The 18,708-nt window shown below is 41.5% G+C and overlaps 3 protein-coding genes across 4 annotated transcripts; 2 read left to right on the top strand and 1 right to left on the bottom strand.

Annotated features, from left to right (window-relative positions):
- Window positions 1-20: 20 nt before the first annotated feature.
- Window positions 21-4,040, top strand: LOC139554677 (uncharacterized). Its single transcript, XM_071367701.1, has 6 exons — window positions 21-180; window positions 1,489-1,532; window positions 1,648-1,998; window positions 2,080-2,349; window positions 2,458-2,505; window positions 2,643-4,040. Exons 1-6 carry the CDS (start codon window positions 152-154, stop codon window positions 2,720-2,722), a joined length of 822 nt encoding a protein of 273 aa, XP_071223802.1. The 5' UTR covers window positions 21-151; the 3' UTR covers window positions 2,723-4,040.
- Window positions 3,810-14,929, bottom strand: LOC139554673 (vacuolar protein sorting-associated protein 52 homolog). The gene is made up of 19 exons (XM_071367689.1): window positions 14,773-14,929; window positions 14,086-14,173; window positions 13,859-13,911; window positions 13,623-13,698; window positions 13,440-13,507; window positions 12,976-13,151; window positions 12,629-12,779; window positions 12,395-12,495; window positions 12,138-12,270; window positions 11,697-11,888; window positions 11,126-11,281; window positions 10,818-10,936; window positions 9,388-9,511; window positions 9,212-9,307; window positions 8,982-9,089; window positions 8,599-8,664; window positions 8,375-8,486; window positions 5,147-5,265; window positions 3,810-4,892 (listed from the first exon to the last, which is right to left on the bottom strand). The coding sequence occupies exons 1-19, from the start codon at window positions 14,860-14,862 to the stop codon at window positions 4,746-4,748; spliced, it is 2,175 nt and encodes a 724-aa protein (XP_071223790.1). The 5' UTR covers window positions 14,863-14,929; the 3' UTR covers window positions 3,810-4,745.
- LOC139554679 (small ribosomal subunit protein uS13) lies at window positions 14,437-18,700 on the top strand. Of its 2 annotated transcripts, XM_071367703.1 has the most exons (7): window positions 14,437-14,568; window positions 16,248-16,360; window positions 17,003-17,101; window positions 17,208-17,294; window positions 17,557-17,658; window positions 17,841-17,932; window positions 18,578-18,700. In XM_071367703.1, exons 2-7 carry the CDS (start codon window positions 16,358-16,360, stop codon window positions 18,651-18,653), a joined length of 459 nt encoding a protein of 152 aa, XP_071223804.1. In that variant the 5' UTR covers window positions 14,437-14,568; window positions 16,248-16,357; the 3' UTR covers window positions 18,654-18,700. The 2 variants fall into 2 exon arrangements, with proteins under 2 accessions (XP_071223804.1, XP_071223805.1); XM_071367704.1 differs by lacking the exon at window positions 14,437-14,568 and having other exon boundaries at window positions 16,320-16,446.
- The last annotated feature ends 8 nt before the right edge of the window (window positions 18,701-18,708 follow it).

Genomic DNA, 18,708 nt, shown 5'->3' with positions numbered 1-18,708 from the left:
TACTCTGTAATTAGTAAATACATTCTTTCCATAGGTTTCGTTTCTGGTAGCTCAGATGACGCGGCTGGGGCTTGCACTGCCTTGCTTGCTGCGGCTGCTCAGGCTCACAACTTGGAAGCTGAAGGAGTCAACCAACTAGCAGCCTGTTGCAATGAAAATGCATGGCATAAACCGAGACCGGTAAGAGACACATATGTATTTAATTTTAATTTGCATATTATTTAGCACATAATCGAAAGAATTCTTAGAGTGAAATAGAAAAAAATGCATTTGTATCTGCAGTCTGATTGATACTGTTTAACTGCTTCTTGACTGTTCTAATTCACTGAGCTGCGCTAGGCTATGTGCTCACATCGTGCAACTCATTTAAACGAGGAGATGTATGCATTTCTTGGTGGATGTCATCATATGTGGACAAGTTTGTTTACTAGATGAGATGCATGGTTCCTTAGCACCGCAATATTCATCAAGTTTCGTTTTCAGAGCAGGGCTCGCAGCCAGTCTCAATAGAGACTCAATTGAAACTATATCGTTCTATTTTAGAAACGCCCACAGGAGGCAAAACGAAACTGATTTCACATCAAGTGCCAAATATGCTAGTGAGGTTTAAACTTTACAAATATTTGAGATCATTTTGCAGTATATGAAAGTAAAACATATTTCTTTTTTTTCTAATTGTGGCTTTTGTTTTACAGTTTTTGCATAATGATGTTATATAATAATATAACGATATAATGATATGGCTGTGCATCAAGGGGTGCATTTCGTCCCGAGTTATGCACGCATAAGTGGAACATAATTCCCTTTTCATGCACTTTTCTCTCTATGCTATTCTGACCTTGAATTTAAGCATGAGAATAGCATGTTTTTCACCCCCCATTTCATAAATGAAGGTGTGGCAGAAGTGTCTACAGATATGCTGCTGACAGTGTTGGTCCCATGTTTCATGAGCTGAAATAAAAGATCCCAGAAATGTTTAATATGCACAAAAAAGCTTATTTCTCTCAAATGTTTGTTTACATCCCTGTTAGTGAGCGTTTCTCCTTTGCCAAGATAATCTATCCACCTGACAGGTGTGGCATATCAATAAGATGATTAAAGAGCATGATCATTACACAATTGCGCCTTTTGCTGAGGACAATAAAAGACCGCAGTTTTGTCACGCAACACAATGCCACGGATGTCTCAAGTGTTTTGGGAGCGTGCAATGTCCACCAGAGCTGCTGCCTGAGAATTTAATTTGAATGTATCTACCAAAAACGTTGTTTTCGAGAATTTGGCAGTACGTCTGACCGACATCACAACCGCAGCCCAGGTGGGTGGTGTGGGGCGAGCGGTTTTCTGATGTCAACATTGTGAACAGAGTGCCCCATGGTGGCGGTGGGGTTATGGTATGGGTAGAAATAAGCTACGGACAGTGAACACAATTGCATGGTACTGGTACTGTATATATATCATGAAATCCCCTTATCTGTCTTTTTTTTTTAGACATTTTATACATCTTCATTGTCTGTGGATTGTGGGCTGTGTTGGTGAGTATAAATTAACTCTATCCACAAGTTCTAATTGAGTACATAATAATAATAATAATAACATAACAAAAATGTATATGATTTTCTAGACATTTGTTCCATCTCTGTCCTACAGCCTCCTCCTCCCTGCCCTCTGGCCCTGTCTCCATCTCTTCCCCTGTTGGAAGCCAAGCCATCCTTCCTTGCAAATGGAAGTCCCAGCTAGACAACGTCACAGTTTGCCACGTCCAATGGCAGACACCCGATGCGCCCGTGTTTGAGCAGAACGGGGAGCAACGGTGGCAGGCCAGCGAGTTTGAGGGGTGGCTGGAGGTACCTGGGGAAAAGCTTTGGGAGGGCGACTGCTCTCTGATCTTGCGCGACGTGCAGTTTGGGGATGTGGGGCTTTACAAGAGCTTCATGTTTGTTGACAGGACAAGGAGGAAAAGGCGGGTGTTCATCCAGAGTGTCCAACTCTCAGTCTATGGTAAGGATAGATCTACAGGTCAGACCTGAGCTGAAATAGTTGTTTTATTTCGTTAGCCTCATCTCTCCTTATTGTCTCCAGACCATAAGTCCAAGCTGTCAATGGGCATGGGTGAAGACCTGGTCCTGAAGCTCCACACTCCACAGGCCATGAGAGTGGTCTTCCAAGGGAGGAACAGCACAGAGTGGAAGGTCCTGTGGATGAGGGGTGACGAGAAGGTCAACAGGGGTCATCTTGAGGAGGCTGAAGGGGTGGTGGTCCTCAGAGGGTTAAGGATGGACAACTCTGGGACTTATAAAGTGCTGGATTCCCATGGGCTTTCGGTGAGCACTGTGCAACTCACAGTGGAAGGTAATAAAATGACCTCAAATACTAATGCGTAAACTTTGCTTATTTTTTTGTGATGTATCTGTAAACACATTCAACCGCTGCTAACATTTTACATTTTGTATCCCACAGAAGTTGCTAAAACTCAAAAGATTATCCACATCCAGGACAAACCTGTAGGTAAGAGACTGAAGTAAATTAAATAATTGAGATGACTTATTCAAGGCAAGTATACCAAGTTCATGACACTGTAGAAGACTGATGGACAATAATAGTACATTTTGAACAAGTTCTCTCTCTCTTCTCCGTCTCTCTAGGTAAATCGACTGTTTACAGGTCCTCCTCTCTGCTCATTGTTTTTGTCCTGCTGATCAGTCCTCTGATTCAACATCTCTAACAAGGTTTAAACCTTTTGGGCTAGTTTCCCAGAACCAAATAAACAAACCCCTATACTAAAACGCACTTTCATCCATTGAAAGTGATTTTTGGCCTATAGGCATAGAGGGAAGACATACTGGTCCGATGGTTGTCTGAAAGCAGTATGTGGTCACCTTGGTATGTTGTTAGGGACCACCTGATGTGTGGTTGTGTGTGGTGGTCTTCTTCCCCAATTCAACATGTAGAGTCTGCGACACCCTTGGGCCATGTAAGCCAATCAGAGTGGCGTAGTGCTTGCCCCTCGCTAAGCAAAAGTTAAATATAACAAAGGCTAATAAAATGTTGGTTGTAGTCTGGGCAGTGGGCTCCAGTGCACCTTTTACCTCAAATAAAAGATGGTTGAGCCAGTTTCCTGAACGCAGTTTAATTATAGTCCTTGACTAAAAAGCATGCTCAACGGAGAATCTCTTTCGAAAGTGGTTGTTTGTCCAGGACTAGGTTTAATCTGGGTCCGTAAAACCGGCCAATTGTGTTCAGGGTGACGCCCCTTTTTTTTCTCTGCTACGGTCACATTGATTTCTCACTGTATAGCCTACTATTGTATTCTACAGAGTTTGGGTCAATCCAATTCAGTAACAATTAAAAGTTGAAATGAACTCATTCTCTTTAAATCATCCTAAAATGTTGTTTATTCACTCCACATCATTAAAGCTGGAATCCTTAGTTGCTAAATGAATGATATACCCATTAATTCTTGAAGAATACGTATATATCAGAACCCCAAATACATGCTTGTTTTACTCCAATGTTAGTAAAGAATGCAAATGTTAAACCTGTAATTTTGATATCATGGATGGTCAGTCCTTGGCACCATAGCTCTGTCTATGGATTTGAGTGGCTACATTTCTCCAGGCTCATCCCTTATCTTCTTACCAAAACACAGGCGGGTGGCTGCTTTGTTATTGTTTCATTTAAGGATTCTAGCTTTAATGGGTTTGATTTGTACAAATAACCTGAAAGCACCATGTTTAGTTTGGAAGTTCAGTGTTTGTAAATATTCTATGATAGTAATATATACTGAGCAAAAATATAAACGCAACATGCAACAATTTCAACGATTTTACTGAGTTACAGTTCATATTAGGAAATCAATCAGGCCCTAATCTATGGATTTCACATGACTGGGCAAGGCCACAGCCATGAAACCAACATTTGTATGAGCATTATATTCACAAAAAAGTATATCATACAATCAAATGAAAGTGTGAGTTGTTTTGGTGTTCAATTTAAAACAGCAATGTAATCTTAATTTATGTTAAATAAAGCATTGAAAATGACAGCCATGTGATGGTCCTTTACAGCCTTGCAAGTATATTACACTTAAATTAATACATTCCAATATGTTATCATCTACAGTTACAGTATACACATCAGAACACAACAGGGGCCCAGGAGATGCCAATCCCTCCCCTTTCCTGCTCCTCCCTCTCAAACTCATAATAAACTAGGGGTGCACAGCTCTGAGGGCCGCAGTGTTTGGTGGTTTTTGCCCTTGCCTTTTAACCAGCCTGGATTATACTTGGGAAACCAGGAGAGTTCACGCATAAACCAGTAATTGTTAAATTATGTGATAAGACGAAAGCCAAAACAAGCACAACTCGAGTCGTGCACCCCTGAATGGAATAGACCATCTACCCCGTTACTTCTGACAGCCTTTGATTTCTATAATCTCTCCTGTCAATCCCCATAACCACTGAACCTTCCCTCATCCTATTTCTGTCTCTTTATCCCCTCCCGAAAAAACAAAGAACCCAGCACCCATGAAATAAAAGGTAGCACTTTTACACAACACCTTACCCATTGACATTGGTCAAATCATAAACGACAGGTTCCCACGCGCAATACAGTCTTTAAATCAGTGGAGTGATGTCACGAGCAAAGGGATATACTCTTTCACTTGTTTCCAATCAGGCCATGTCAGATTTTGAGCTCCTTCATTTAAACCATCACATCATTCCTAAGTCTACTCTTGGAGTGTCCAGTTAGAAGTTGGGCTTGTGTTTCTTGACTTCGACCATGAGGTGGTGCAGGTTGATGAGCTCAGAGCGCACGGCCAGGCTGCGAAAGGTGGGCTGGGACAGTACCTTGTGGAAGCCATGGTAGTACTGGATCAGCTGAGTGAGCGCCCCCTGGAGGATAGGAGGACAGCAGTCAAAAGTTGAATAATAAGCTTAAAAGAAAAAAAACAATAACAGCCCGTGGCTCACGGTTGCCTAAATATTAAAAATGTTACATATCTGTCGATTTAAGGGACCCCTTTTGGCTCAAGAGCACCCCTAGGGGCAAACGTTCTGTATAGCCTTTAATTACATACAATTATTTTACTGGTTTAGAACGTGTTTTCGGCCAGTGCATCCGTTTGTGCTTGCTCTGAGGGCAGTACCTGAATGATGCCAGTGCCGTTCTTGAAGTTGGTGAAGGACCTCATGACGTCCTGACTCAGAGCCTCCACAGACTGTTTCCATGTGCTGGAGAAACCCCTGACCAGCTGGGTGATTCGGGCTAAGAGAAAAGAAAGAAGGAAAAAGGGGGGGAAGAAAAAAACAATATAAGTTTAGAGATGGGAGGCATGGGTGTGAAAAGGTGTGGGAGAAATGTAAGACAATTGTTATGGTGGAAAGTCAAACAAGAGAGTAGAAACAAACGGTCCAAACAGTAGAGGTAAATAAACAATGAGTCAGGACAGGAGGAAAAGTAGAAGTAAAGAGAAGGTTACCGTGGAAACGGGCACATTCTTAGGTTTCATTTATTCGCACCAAATAAAAGAAGTGAAAGACAAAACCGTACAGATAAAAACTGGTAAAAAAGAGAGTGTGCAGATGAGGTTGGAAGTCCATAAGGGCTGATATGAAAACCACATCACAAATGTAAGTAAAAAAATAAAATAAAAAGTGTTCAATCACTTAAACAAAGCATATTAATTATAATTGTACATGATATACTCAGTATACAAAAACAATGTGTGTGTGTGTCCGTGCGCATGTGAGTGTGAGAGTTAGGCTACATAGAGGGGCTTATTGGGTAGTTTGGTTCATCAGGCGGACCCCCAGTCGTCACTTGAAGTTATTGAGGGATGATGATATTTTGGCAATGTGAAGATAAGAATTCCAGAGTATTGTACCTCTGTATCTGATAGAGAATTGACTATGTGAGATGCAGCAATGGGGAGGGTGAAGGTTATCACAGTGTCTTGTGTTATATAGATGGATGTCAGAATTAACCTGGAAGAATCCATTGAAGGGTTTTGGTAAACTGTCTGGGGGTATGAGTATTTGTAGACGAAAGTGCATAATTGGGTAAATTCATGTCGTAAAGCCAGGTAATTAAAGGAGCTGGCTAGTCTTGAAGATGTTATGAGTAATTTGTGTAGGTAGGAGGCATATACTGGCCCAGACAATATTACAGTAAATTAGATATTGGTACAGATTTCAGTACTTTGCTACAGACAAATTGAATATGATCTTTCCAGGATAACTTTTCATCAATTATAAATCGAAGGAATCTAGTGGATGTGGATCTAGTGGATTTTATTCCCACCAATTGAGATTCTGGCTCTTATTTTACAATATTTCTTATTCTTACTAGTGAATACAATTAAGTAGGATTTTTTTTAAACATTTAAATATTATTTATTTATCTGGAACCATTCAGAAAATGTGGCCATACCTGAGTTGGTCTCATTAATTAGTGAATCAAAATTGTGTGATAAAATCAAATTGGTATGATCAGCAAAGAGAAGGGGAAGTACCGTAGAAGACCCAGCAGTAAAGTCATTGATATAGATTAGGAATAACAAAGGTCCAATTATTGAACCCTGTGTCACACCACAGGATATCTTGGCCCTGGTAAATGCACAGGCATTTGCATAAACAAATGTATCTCTATCATAAACATAACCAATTATATGTACAGCTGAAGTCGGAAGTTTACATACACCTTAGTCAAATACATTTTAACTCAGTTTTTCACAACTCCTGACATTTATTCCTAGTCAAAATTCCGTTTTAGGTCAGTTGGATCACCACTTTATTTTAAGAATGTGAAACGTCAGAATAATAGTAGAGTGATTTATTTCAGCTTTTATTTCTTTCATCACATTCCCAGTGGGTCAGAAGTTTACATACACTCAATTAGTATTTGGTAGCATTGCCTTTAAAATGGTTTAACTTGGGTCAAACTTTTTGGGTAGCCTTCCACAAGCTTCCCACAATAAGTTGGGTGAATTTTGCCCCATTCCTCCTGACAGAGCTGGTGTAACTGAGTCAGATTTGCAGGCCTCCTTTCTCACACACACCTTTTCAGTTCTGCCCACAAATTTTCTATAGCATTGAGGTCAGGGCTTTGTGATGGCCACTCCAATACCTTGACTTTGTTGTCCTTAAGCCATTTTGCCACAACTTTGGAAGTATGCTTGGGGTCATTGTCCATTTGGAAGACCCATTTGCGACCAAGCTTTAACTTCCTTACTGATGTCTTGAAATGTTGCTTTAATATATCCACATAATTTTCCTTCCTCGTGATGCTATCTATTTTGTGAAGTACACCAGTGCCTCCTGCAGCAAAGTACCCCCACAACATGATGCTGTCACCCCCGTGCTTCACAGTTGGGATGGTGTTCTTCGGCTTGCAAGCGTCCCCCTTTTTCCTCCAAACATAACAATGGTCATTATGGCCAAACAGTTCTATTTTGTTTCATCAGACCAGAGGACATTTCTCCAAAAAGTACGATCTTTGTCCCCACGTGCAGTTGCAAACCATAGTCTGTTTCTTTTAATGGTGGTTTTGGAGCAGTGGCTTCTTCCTTGCTAGGCCGTTGCCTTTCAGGTTATGTCGAAATGGGACTCGTTTTACTGTGGATAGATACTTTTGTACCGGTTTCCTCCAGCATCTTCACAAGGTCCTTGGCTGTTGTTCTGGGATTGATTTACACTTCACGCACCAAAGTACGTTCATCTCTAGGAGACAGAACGCCTGCCTTTCCTGAGCGGTATGACGGCTGTGTGGTCCCATGGTGTTTATACTTGCGTACTATTGTTTGTACAGATGAACGTGGTACCTTCAGGCGTTTGGAAATTGCTCCCAAGGATAAACCAGACTTGTGGAGGTCTACAATTTTTTTTCTTGAGGTCTTGGCTGATTTCTTTTGATTTCCCCATGATGTCAACCAAAGAGGCACTGCGTTTGAAGCTAGGCCTTGAAATACATCCACAGGTACACCTCCAATTGACTCAAATGATGTCAATAAGCCTATCAGAAGCTTCTAAAGCATGACATCATTTTCTGCAATTTTCCAAGCTGTTTAAAGGCACAGTCAACTTAGTGTATTTAAACTTCTGACCCACTGGAATTGTGATACAGTGAATTATAAATGAAATAATCTGTCTGTAAACAATTGTTGGAAAAATGACTTGTGTCATGCACAAAGTAGATGTCCTAACTGACTTGCCAAAACTATAGTTTGTTAACAAGAAAATCGTGGAGTGGTTGAAAAACTAGTTTTAATGACTCCAAACTAAGTGTATGTAAACTTCCGACTTCAACTGTATAATCATGAAAACATTCGGCAAAGAATTCCATTATAAAAGGGTCTGCATCTTTTCTCTATACTCACCTTCGTCATTCTTTAGTCTATCCAGCTGCCCTTTCTCCGTCAGCGCCTCGCTCTCCTTCACAAATGCTATCATGCCACCAAAGGGAGAGGACAGAATCTCCTCAATAAACTCCTGATGAAAGGAGAAAGATTTCATTGGAGTAAATACTTTGAGTAAACTGACTATCTGTGAATCTGCCACACATGACAAAACTCAATTTCCCAGAATCCCTGTGCAGGTTTACCTGACTCCTGGCCTGGAGGAGCTGTTGGAAGCCCTCAACCTCTTTACTGTCATCAGCTGCCCTCTCCTATGATATGGAGAGAAAGAGAGGAAAACAGCATGACATCTTTAAATTCTGTACATTCACAAGACACAGCCTAGCGGTTAAGAGCACTGGTCCAGTAACCCAAAGGTCGCTGGCTCGAATCCCAGAGCCGACGAGGTGAAAAATCTACTGATGTGCCCTTGAGCAAGGCACCTAATTGCTCCTGTAAGTCACTCTGGATAAGAGAGTCTGCTAAATGACTAACATTTTAATGTAAATGACTGAATGAAGGAGTCATTTCAGGTGGGTAAATAAGTGAATCGTTCATGTTTATGGTTTTAAACTTGTGTTATTCTCACCATGAGTACACTGAGCATCATGTCGTAGTTGTTGATGAGGAAGATGAGCTGGTCCCTGCGTGAAGGGAACTCTGCAGCCATCTTCAGGACAAAGTTCTCCACTTCAACCTGAAAATACCAGTGTTAGCTATATCAAATCACACAAAGCACTATATCAAATGTTTATGCTTATTGTAGGATCCCCACTATTTCTACTGTCTTACTGTTTTTATTATTGTTTAGTTGTGTACCTGCAGTTGGCCAAGGAGGGTGTGGGTTCGCTCGCTGGTGAATGTCTGGTTAATGCTGACTATGGCAGAAGAGAACTCTGCATATCTGCGTGTGATCTGAAACACAACTGGTGTCAACAACTGTCTGGGATTATTAGATAATGATACATAAAACATCTGTGTGTGTGTATTCATACATAGTGTGGTCTGGTGTCCAGCACGCCCAGTTTTTGAGGATCCGTGTTGCGGATGCTCTGAATGTTCATCTCCAGGATAAGCTCAAACCTGGGCCACAGCAGCTCCAGCACCGCATCCCAGTACCTGGCAACCCACGGAGAAACAGTCACATAAGCATCAAGGGTGGATTCTGAGTTAAGATGTGTTTTCATTGAACAAATCTGTATCAAATCCATTGACGTCAATATGTGATTTTCATTTGACGTTTTAGTCGTTTTGCAGACGGCGTAAAGTAGTGAGTGCATACATTTTCAAACATTTTTGTACTGGTCCCCCCGTGGGAATTGAACCCACAACCCTGACATTGCAAGCGCCATGCTCTACCAACTGAGCCACTCAGGACCATTTTCATGAAAAAAATGACATCAGCATGTCAGGCCCCAAACGTTACATTTTACAGTACATACAGTAAAAAGACTACTGTATCATAAGTTAACAATTCGGACTTTCCCTTTACTTCTAGCAGTTTATTAGGTACACCCATCTAGTACCGGGTCAGACCCCCCTTTGCCTCCAGAACAGCTTAAATTCCTCGTGGGATGGATTCTACAAGGGACCTAACACATGCCAGGAAAATAATCCCACACCAGTACACTACCGCCACCAGCCTGTACCAGGCAGGATGGGTCCATGGCCTCATGCTGCTTATGCCAAATCCTGACTCTGCCATCAGCATGACACAACACGAACCGGGATTTGTCGGACCAGCTGATGTTTTTACACTCCTCAATCGTCCAGTGTTGGTGATCGCGTGCCCACTGGAGCCGCTGCTTCTCGTTTTTAGCTGATATGAGTGGAACCCAGTGTGGTCGTCTGCTGCAGTAGCCCATCTGTGACAAGGATCGAGTTGTGAGTTCTGGGATGCCGTTCTGCACACCACTGTGTTGCTGTACCGTTATTTGTCTATTTGTGGCCTGTTAGCTTGCACGATTCTTGCCATTCCCTTTCGACCACTCTCGTCAACAAGCTGTTTTCGTCCACAGGACTGCCGCTAACTGGATGTTTTTTGTTTGTCTCACCATTCTCGGGAAACACTAGACACTGTCGTGAGTGAAAAGCCCAGGAGGGCAGCCGTTTCTGAGATACTGGATCCGGCGCGCTTGCCACCGACGATCATACCACGCTCAAAGTCGCTTAGGTCACTCGTTTTGCCCATTCTAATGTTCAATCAAACAGTAACTGAATGCCTGGATTCCTGTATGCCTGCTTTATATAGCAAGCCACAGCCATGTGGCTCACTGTCTTCAGGAGCGATCCATTTTCGTGAACGGGGTACCTAATAAACTGTCCGGTGAGTGTATAGCATACTGCAGGAAATAGGATAAGTCTATAGCATTATGCTCCAAGTTAAAAGTGTATGGAGTTTTTGCGCTGATGGAGTACTACTAACTTGTCCAGGGCTGGGATGGTCCTCTTGTTTGTGATGGCTCTGAAACGCAGGATGATGTGGATACACAGGAACACGGCGATGCTGTCGTAGCAGTCCGACACATAGGTGGACATGCTCTTCTGCAGGGGAAAGGAAAGAGGATGAGAGGGAAAGGTGGGTATAGGTACGTTAGAGAAAGAGTTAGTCGTATCATAAGAGAGCATCATCATGATCATTTCACAAAAAGAAGCCCTGCACTGTTAAAAACGCTGTGTTATGCCTTCACGATTTCTTTTACAGCAATGCTTTGGTGAAAAGTCTTATCGTACCAGGAACAAGCTGAGCGTCTTTCCCATGACGCTGTTGAAGAGGTCCAGCGCAGAATTTCCAGCCACCATGAAGAAGTCAGACAGGAAGAGGAACTCTCGACAGCCGTTGTCCAAGAGGGCGTAGTGCTGACTGCGGAACAGCGTCTCATAGGGATACTGAGAGAGGACGAAGAAGGCTGGTTGGGTGACTTGATAATCTACATCAATGTTAATATTATAACTGGAGTCCACATTCTTTTCTGCGAAGCATTGCGTTTAACTGTCAATCTGTGGTCTGAGTTGTGGCGTTGTGCATTCCTTTAAGATGTGTGTGTGGTGACAAGAAGGTAGTGAGAGAAGCACAGATTGGAGTTGGAGCAGTACAGCTTAACGATATCTAGATGTTGGCGTTGTGTCTTCACCTCACAACCTTATACTCTATGCATGTTCAAATGATTTCAGAGTAGTGCTTAACATCTTATAATAAAAGGTAGGTTAATTTCATTCAAAATGTTTGTTACTCTCAAGCAGTAGTACATGGCATAGTTTGGAGGGTCTGATTTGGGTTGTACAGCGCTGCCAGTGGTCTCACCCTGCAGTCCCCTCTCTGGGCAGTGTGGGGGATGAGGATGGGCCCCTCCAGCTCGGCAGGGCTCAGCACGGTCCCCCGCTGGCCCAGGGTGAAGATGGTGTTCCTGCTCTTCAGGGAGGGCTTGGAGAAGAAACCTTTCTTGGCCGTGTCTTCCACTCCCATCAAGTCATCTTTGTCTGCCACCTCTTCATACTGTCAACAGAGAAAGATGTTATGTGAACAGTATTAAATATTATCAGCTAATTTGACTGATATGATACTCGACACTGTTGAAAATGTACCATCAAACACAACATAGCCCTTGCTGTACATTATAGCAGCAAGCTGTTCCAGAACAATTCACAGTGACAACCTAAATGAAGGTACTGTATATTGAGCCTATAAACCAAGAGAAGGCATTTTAACTCCTTCACTCCCTTAGCACCTGTGCCATTCGCTCACCTGTACTTTGAGGAGCCTGCCGCTGTACGACTTGAAGTAACTGTAGTAGATCTTACTCATGGTGTCCACGTACTCATCCCTGATCTCCTTGGCCACTGTCCTTTCGTTTGCCAAGAGGAATTGATAAAAAAACCTAAAGTACGAAGAAACATTTAAGATTTTGGTAGATACATGATTGTGGTGGTACTTTTTAGTCTGTTTGAAGGTATCCAAACATGTGGAAGGTTTTGAAGCCTGTTATAAGCCTATATCATTACCTGTACTTGAGGAGGGTGTTCTGAGGGATTTGATAGTTGGTCATGGGCTTTCTGAAGGAATAAATCTTCTGCAGGATAAATTCTCGGATCTTTGTGACAGCCTATGGAACAAAATAAAAGCCAGTTTTATACACAATATCTTTGCTCCGTTACCTTCCACACCATTATTCCTCGCTTATATCTCCTTCTCCTCTTCCCATCCCATTCTATTTCTCTCCCTCCCTGTATCTTCACCTTGATTTTGAGGCGGTCCACAATGTCCTGGATGTCAGAGCAGGCCAAAGTCTCCCTGAAGCTGAGCTCTTTGGCAAAGTTGATCTTGTTGTTGAGCTCATGGAGCTGCTCAAGGAACTCCTGCTCTGTCACCGGGCTCTCCAAGATTACCCTGCAGACCGGACAACATGTGGGGAACAGTTCTTAGAACACATGCTTACCCGTAGGAACACTTACAACATCATAGAGACCGTCAAGTACATTTCTCGTTGCAGACATCAATATGACATGTGCTCTCCCATTAAAACCATACAGGTACATCTATCGTTACAAATCTGTATAAAACACTAAAACACACACTCCCTTACTGGATCATAGCTCCGGGCACCACCAGCTCATCCACCAGTTGGCTGAGGTGGCTGCGTACGGCCTGCCTGTTCTTCAGCCGCATGTTCATGCTGACCGACTGCTGCTGCAGAGTCTGGATCTCACTGCTGATGGACGAGAGGTCACTCTGGAAGCCGCTCAGCATGCCCTCCATTCGCTGGAGAGAGAGAGAGGGGAAAGGTGGGGATAGAGCGAGAGAGAGGGGAAAGGTGGGGATAGAGAGAGAGAGAGGGGAAAGGTGGGGATAGAGAGAGAGAGAGGGAGGTAGAGAGAGAGCAAGAAAGAGGCGGGAGAAAATAGATTTGTCAATGGCTTCGTTACATATTTTTGCCAGGAAATTGCAAAAGCATTCTTTCAAACAACTGCACATGCAAAAATTTTGATCTGTTTAGAATGGACTTCTGAAGCCACTTGATACTTTTGATTGAGGAAATCATCCACTCACCTCCAGTATGGAGTCACAGGCTGTGATCTGGTTGTGCAGAGAGGCAATATTCTGGCTCTCCTTGATATCTGACACAAGCTTGGTCAAAGATTACATATCAGGGTGAACTACTGTATCTATCAGGAATTACCATAAATAAAGCACTAATTCTTTCACACAATCATTCAAGACATTAATGGATACAGTCTTTGATGGAGGCTTGTTCAATCCGTTGAAGTTCATCCTCCACTTGTTTAGAGTATTGCCGGAGGTCAACTCCCTGAAAGAAACAGAGATTCAGATGAAAGGAAACCATCCGTTGATGGAACGTAGCCTTATATACAATCTATAAAATGAAAACTAACCGAAAATAAAATTAAAACTGAAATGTGTTGATGTTTAGGGTCATGCATGGTGCAGCCGTGGTACCATGGTCTTACCGTTTTCAGTGCCTCCTTCACCAAGTCATCTTCAAGATTTGCCTGTATGTGAACTGGGGGGGGTGAAGTAAAGGAAAGTAGCTAGTTTAATCTCCATAAAAGGTCTGTTCTTACATTTATCCAAGACACTGAACTAATTAGCTAAATTACTATTTGGCTATGCACAAATTTTACCAGATGATATGACCATTACTTCATTGAAAAGACAATAATGCTGAAGGACTTACTGTCCACCTCATCCAAGATGAACTCATCTGTGGTCAAGTCCAAGTCACCCAGGTTGAGAGGGGCCATGGCATCTGTGTCAGGCTTCATCTGTTAAAGAATGACAGTAAATTGACATGGCTTTGATGTACTTTGTAAAGGAAGATATAACAATTAATTTAGCTAGCTAGCTACTCCATTCATAAGAGTAAAGACTTCGCTAGCTACTTAAATAGGCCTTTTCAATTGCAGGTTTTAGACAGTTGCTTTATATTTTCCCACCTCTGAGGCCTAGCCCCTAAAAAGTCTAGGGCTCTGGTCTACTCTGACTTGGGGCCAATGGGGACTTCTGGGGTATGGGTCATCTTAGCAGATAACTTGCTAGCTCTGGTGCAGGAACGAAGCCCCGGACCATAGTTTTAAACATAATAGCAATAAATCAGTGCCTGGTTAGCTAGCCTTGCATCTCTGAATGATGCAGTCGACGACGACAACTAACACTACAGGTAATGTAAATCATCAGAAATGTAGCTGGTTATAGATAGATAACAGTAGCTTGGCTAACTAGACAGATCAGACGATGATCTAGTTCGCTAGCTACGTAAGTTATGCTGGTGTTGTCAATGTAATGAACACGGAGAGCAATAGACGTCGAACAGTCAAGTTAAGATAAACATATATGGTATGCCAGGATCGTTAGATAACGTCACCTCATCTTGTAAATATGCCATGGAATTCGCCGTTGAGTTGACAGTTGTGTTTACATCGGACATAGCAGCAGTCACTGCTCTATCCGCCATAGCTTCCAAACCTAAAAAAAACTACAAAGGTAGTGTGCTCTTCCCCAATGTCCCCGGGATACGTGAGGAAAAACAATAAGTAAAGATCATTTTGAAATTAGTTGAAAATAAATGTATGTTGAATACAATTATTAGACAAATATACACAATCTTAAAGGTGATGTATATTTGATTTATTGGTATATTGTTTTAAAATATATATTTAAAATATTGTATCTCTATCTTGCACTGACCCTACGCACACTCACTAGACCTCACTCACTCACTCACACACACTTCATTGTCACTCCCACACAAATCCCTCAATCATTCAAACACTACATACTCACTCACACATATAACACACACACGCATACCGACACAACACAAACAAACATACAGTGGTGGATAAAGTACCCAATTGTCATACTTGAGTAAAAGTAAAGATACCGTAATAGAAAATGACTCAAGGAAAAGTGAAAGTCAACCCAGTAAAATACCACTTGAGTAAAAGTCTAAAGGTATTTAGTTTCAAATGTACTTAACTATCAAAAGTAAATGTAATTGTTAAAATATACTTAAGTATCAAAAGTAAAAGTATAAATCATTTCAAATTCCTTATATTAAGCAAACCAGACGGCACAATTTTCGTGTTTTTTTAATTTACGATAGCCAGGGGCACACTCCAACACCCAAGACATAATTTACAAAGCATTTGTGTTTAGTCTGTCCACCATATCAGAGGCAGTAGAGATGACCAGGGATGTTATATTGATAAGTGTGTGAATTTGACTATGTTCCTGTCTTGCTAAGCATCCAAAATGTAACGAGTACTTTTGGTGTCAGGGAAAATGTATGAAGTAAAAAATACATTATTTTATTTAGGAATGTACTGAAGTAAAAGTAGTCAAAAATATAAATATGAAAGTACATATACCCCCAAAAACGACTTAAGTATTTTTCCTCGAGTACTATAGACCACTGCAAACATACAAACACACACTTTTACACTTATCATTTGCTGCTGCTTTATTCTGTTCTTTATTTTTATTATTATCTATCTGGATGCCTAGACACTTTACCCTGCCTTCATGTACATAAGTATCGCGTACCTCTGCACATTGATCTGGTACTCCCTGTATATAGCTCCATTATTGTGTATTTTATTCCTCTTGAGTTAGTTACTATATATATATATATATATATATATATATATATATATATATATATATATATTTATTTATTTATTTATTTATTATATATATATATATATATATATATATATATATATATATATGTACAATGTATCGTTGGGAAAGGTTCGTAAGAAAGCATTTCACTGTAAAGTCTACACCAGTTGTATCCGGCGAATGTGATAAATATAATTTGATTTGATTTGTTCCCAGACGGACACGTTTTGCGGATGGAACCACTTCCTCTGTGAACTCTCGAAACGAAGGCAAAAGCCCTCGCGAGAGCCTTGGAATTTCCTCTTTGAACGGAACCTGCTTCCAAGATGGTAAGTGCGAATTGGGCTACCAAATTATTCTAAATATCTGCGTTCATCGTCACTTTTAGGGTCATTCTGTACATTGGACAACGATGGTAAGATTGTTGAGATTTTTTTTGAGAGCTTTTAGCCTGTATTTAATATTTCGAAGTGGCATATATTGATGCAAATGAACAGCTAACTGCCCATGCTAAATTGCCTATTCCTCGCTGACACTATGCTGCATGGAAGTACAGCTTTTGTCAATATAGGCTTTGGTTGTGGTCTTTTATTCTCAAAATAGATTGTATTAACCCTCACTTTTACACACTAGTTTGTTTGTGTGGTTGGTATTAGCCAATCAGTTTTCAGCCATCCTTGTCAACTAGTTTTGGTAATCTTATTGCTACTCAATATTGGCTGATTTGTTAAAGTTAGTAAGAACTTGTTTACGAGTTACAGTATCTAAAGTCAGTCCATGTCACTACGGTAGCCATGTGAAGGCTGTCATTTGAACTCAACATTTTTACACTACATGTTTGCTAGTTTATTCCAGGCTTTGGTTGTGGAAATACAAATTATTAATGCAGAAGGACAAATTGTTAACAAAGGACAATGTACCTAGCAAAGTGAATCTCTATTGACCGTGTTTGTTCTGTTATTTCTCTGCAGTCTCTGGTCATTCCTGAGAAGTTCCAGCACATTCTTCGTGTTCTCAACACGAACATTGATGGTAGGAGGAAGATTGCCTTCGCCATCACAGCAATCAAGGTAGACAAGTTCAGAATGTCTTTCTCAGAACCAGGTAGAGATGTCTGCACTGTTGGCTATTGTGGGAATGAACCAAAGTAATGTTTAATTTGTATTTCCTGCACAGGGTGTTGGCAGACGATATGCCCATGTTGTCCTGAGGAAGGCTGATATCGACCTCAGCAAGAGGGCTGGAGAACTGACCGATGATGAGGTGAGGAATGCATGGGGCTGTTGTGTACATACTGTTTCTCTAAACATGAAAGCTGTATGTATCGGAGGGGCTGAGGCTGGAATTCAAACACAACACTGTGCTGGTTGATTGAATCCCAGCCTTACACTCTTTTCATGGATTATCATGCATCACTAAGGTATTGTGATAGGCCCAGTCATCTGCAAACTCAGTCTGCATTGATGAGTTTCTTTTTCTACCTAGCATCTCACTAATGTTGATGTATACATGCATTTGTCCCCAGGTCGAGAGGGTAGTGACAATTATGCAGAATCCTCGCCAGTACAAAATCCCTGACTGGTTCCTCAACAGACAGAAGGATGTAAAGGATGGCAAGTACAGCCAGGTATGTGACTGCAGCAGACTTGAGATGTCTGGTGACTCATTTCCAAATTGGAACTAAACTATTTGAGTTTGTTGACGTCCCGTCAATGGTTTGTCAATACAAATTGGGTAATTTATTTATGAAAGCTAAACGTACATTTGTCTGAGTCCAGTCTTACAATGGTCCTTGTTTGTGTGTCATAGGTCCTTGCTAACGGTCTGGACAACAAGCTGAGAGAGGATCTTGAGAGGCTGAAGAAGATCAGGGCTCACCGTGGTCTCAGGCATTTCTGGGGGTAAGCGCTGTTCTAACGTCCAGCTATAGGTTTATTTTATGGCCCTGGCTGTGAACCCACTCAGAAGGATTTGGGATATGCAAAAATAGGACAAAAAAGCACCCACCAAATTATACATTTGTATGTTTCTTGGGTGTTTTCTGTATTTAATGAAAGGGGGGAAATCCCGTTTTTCAGCTGAAGGGCTCGTTTCCCGGACAGACTACTTAGTTCCGGGTTGTTTAATAGGGCACAAAAAATGAAAACGGGTCAGCTCCCTAACCTTTTGTGTTTGGTCTAAAAAGTGCTCAAGACTTTTCAATATGCTTGCAAGCCATGCCAGGAAGCTGGCCCTAAATGCTCTGTAAATGGTGTTTAGATTGATCTCTACTGCTGAGATGTTATATCAAGAAGGCATTATTAGCCTATTTATTTTGTAGATCGTTGCAGTAAAACTCAAAATGTTGCACAAGTTCCTTGAGTAAGTGCTTATTGTAGGCATACCAATGTTATGGTATAATGGTACGCACATTTGTCAACTTCTGCTGTCAACGTGTTCAAGTAATTGTCTGTTTGTCCTACAAACCTACTAAATCTCATTATGGGATTTCTCAAGTTTACTTCCTGGATACATTTGTACTGACTGACTGTCCCTCTCTCTTTCAGTCTGCGTGTGCGTGGCCAGCACACTAAGACGACCGGTCGCCGTGGTCGCACCGTTGGCGTGTCCAAGAAGAAGTAAACTGTCTCCCTGCTCCCCATGTATCAATAAATGCCACAGTTCACACATTTGGCTG

Source organism: Salvelinus alpinus, chromosome 26 (genome assembly GCF_045679555.1).
Source record: "Salvelinus alpinus chromosome 26, SLU_Salpinus.1, whole genome shotgun sequence".
Lineage (NCBI taxonomy): Eukaryota > Metazoa > Chordata > Actinopteri > Salmoniformes > Salmonidae > Salvelinus > Salvelinus alpinus.
The sequence above is the reverse complement of the archived record's forward strand: the minus strand, read 5'-3'. Positions and strand labels throughout refer to the sequence as shown.

Coding starts and splice junctions, on each gene's coding strand:
- LOC139554677 (XM_071367701.1), top strand. CDS start 152: ATGAAAATGCATGGCATAAACCGAGACCG. Junction 181..1,488: donor CATGGCATAAACCGAGACCG/GTAAGAGACACA, acceptor TTTTTTTTTTAG/ACATTTTATACATCTTCATT. Junction 1,533..1,647: donor GTGGATTGTGGGCTGTGTTG/GTGAGTATAAAT, acceptor TCTGTCCTACAG/CCTCCTCCTCCCTGCCCTCT.
- LOC139554673 (XM_071367689.1), bottom strand. CDS start 14,862: ATGGCGGATAGAGCAGTGACTGCTGCTATGTCCGATGTAAACACAACT. Junction 13,912..14,085: donor CATCTTGGATGAGGTGGACA/GTAAGTCCTTCA, acceptor CACCCCCCCCAG/TTCACATACAGGCAAATCTT. Junction 13,699..13,858: donor TGAAGGAGGCACTGAAAACG/GTAAGACCATGG, acceptor TGTTTCTTTCAG/GGAGTTGACCTCCGGCAATA.
- LOC139554679 (XM_071367703.1), top strand. Junction 17,295..17,556: donor GAGAACTGACCGATGATGAG/GTGAGGAATGCA, acceptor ATTTGTCCCCAG/GTCGAGAGGGTAGTGACAAT. Junction 17,659..17,840: donor AGGATGGCAAGTACAGCCAG/GTATGTGACTGC, acceptor TGTGTGTCATAG/GTCCTTGCTAACGGTCTGGA.